The sequence below is a fragment of the Orcinus orca genome, chromosome 1 (genome assembly GCF_937001465.1).
Source record: "Orcinus orca chromosome 1, mOrcOrc1.1, whole genome shotgun sequence".
NCBI lineage: Eukaryota > Metazoa > Chordata > Mammalia > Artiodactyla > Delphinidae > Orcinus > Orcinus orca.
In genome coordinates this window covers 168963104-168965338 of record NC_064559.1, presented here as the reverse complement: position 1 = coordinate 168965338, position 2235 = coordinate 168963104, and the positions used below count along the sequence as shown (strand labels likewise).

Here is a 2235-nt window from a genome sequence, read left to right as displayed (position 1 = left end):
TTCTTCAATCACTATGTCAAGTGACACAGATGTTTCTCTTTCTTCATATGATGAAGATCAGGGATCTAAACTTATCCTAAAAGCTAGAGAGGCACCATTTGTCCCCATTGGAATGGCAGGTTTTGCAGCAATCTTTTCATATGGATTATATAAATTGAAGAGCAGGGGCAATACTAAAATGTCTGTTCACTTGATCCACATGCGCGTGGCAGCCCAAGGCTTTGTTGTGGGAGCAATGACTCTTGGTATGGGCTATTCCATGTATCAAGAATTCTGGGCAGAACCTAAACCTTAGAAGAGGAGATGCTGTCTTGGTCTTGGTGGTGCTTGCTTTAGTTAGACATCTCATATTGGGGTTATATGTTTATGTTGAAAATAAATTCTATGGGTCGGACAATAACATGATAATATGAATATTGGCTTCCTTTCTTGCAGGCTTGATTTGCCTAGTGACTAGTTCAATAGCTTCGTCATTCAGGGGAGTCAGATTAGCACAAAAACATGTCACTTTTAAATGCACTTGATAGTGGTACAGTGTCCACCTTCTTAAACTCTTCTGATAAAATTAGTTGTAAAGAGGACAACATGTCAAACCTGAAAATGCTCCCAGTTGCTGCAGAATATCATATGCTTTTGATGTAATGTAGGAATCCTATTTACCCCAGTTAATTTAACTCTTTCTGACTGCCTTGTGGGCTGAGTACTGTTTTTAAGGTCTGGCTGGCTCTTGAAGAACCCTTTCAGAACAGTGCATGGAATACAACATTATAAACCTCCCAGCAACTATGTGTGTGTTTTTAAATCAAAACTAAAGAGCTGGTAACAGTTGCTTTGAAGTAGTATCTGTTTCAGAATCATAGTTGTAAACATGAGAATAACTTAACTGTAGATCCCCGTTTAGCTGTTTTGTAATTGCAGAATTATAGTTTGCTGCTGTTATCTTAGAATAATTTTTAAATGGCATTTTGAAATAGAAGTGTGTATTTTAAGTGCTAATGCAAAGGTAAATGAAAAATACTTTTTAAATGTGTGCAGTCTGTTTATTTTCTCTGAAAGAATCATAAATGTTAAACTAAATAAATTGCCTGTAATGGAAGTGATTTATGAGCAAGCTGGTTTGGTCAGACATTATACAAACTTTGGTATACTACAGAATGCTTTGTTGTACTTGTGAGATTCTCTTGTCTAACCTGAATTTACATTCCATGGTGATAACATGGTAAATGTAGTGTTATTAAAGTAAGTGAACACACACACACACACAAAAAGAAGACATACAGATGGCCAAGAGGCACATGAAAAGATGCTTGGCATCACTAATTATTAGAGAAATGCAAATCACAACTACAATGAGGTATCACCTCACACCAGTCAGAATGGCCATCATCAAAAAATCTAGAAACAATAAATGCTGGAGAAGGTGTGGAGAAAAGGGAACCCTCTTACACTGTTGGTGGGAATGTAAATTGATACACCGACTGTGGAGAACAGTATGGAGGTTCCTTAAAAAACTAAAAATAGAACTACCATATGACCCAGCCATCCTACTACTGGGCATATACCCTGAGAAAACCATAATTCAAAGAGTCATGTACCCCAATGTTCACTGCAGCACTATTTACAATAGCCAGGACATGGAAACAACCTAAATGTCCATCGACAGATGAATGGATAATTACTCAGCCATAAAAAGGAATGAAATTGGGCCATTTGTAGACATTTAAATGGACCTAGAGTCTGTCATACAGAGTGAAATAAGCCAGAAAGAGAAAAACAAATATCATATATTAAGGCGTATATGTGGAATCTAGAAAAATGGTACAGATGAACCTATTTGCAGGGCAAGAATAGAGGCATAGACGTAGAGAACGTACATGTGAACATGGGGGGGAAGGGAAGGGTGGGACAAATTGGGAGATTAGGATTGTCATATATACACTACCATGCATAAAATATATAGCTAGCGGGAACGTCCTATAAGGCACAGGAAGTTCAGCTCGGTGCTCTATGATGACCTAGATGGGTGGGATGGTGGGAGGGGGGACAGGAGGTCCAAGAGGGAGGGGATATATGTATACATATAGCTGATTCACTTCATTGTAGAGCAGAAACTAACACAATATTGTACTCCAATATTGTACTTTTAAATTATACTCCAATTTAAAAAAAAAAAAAGGGAAATTCTACATATGCTACAACATGGATGAACCTTAATGACACTGTGCTAAATGAAAT

At 37.5% G+C, this 2235-nt stretch overlaps 1 protein-coding gene across 1 annotated transcript; it reads left to right on the top strand.

Moving 5' to 3' along the window:
- On the top strand, positions 1 to 1252 carry LOC117202881 (HIG1 domain family member 1A, mitochondrial-like). Its single transcript, XM_049700032.1, has one exon. The coding sequence runs from the start codon at positions 14 to 16 to the stop codon at positions 293 to 295; it is 282 nt and encodes a 93-aa protein (XP_049555989.1). The 5' UTR covers positions 1 to 13; the 3' UTR covers positions 296 to 1252.
- Positions 1253 to 2235: the final 983 nt, after the last annotated feature.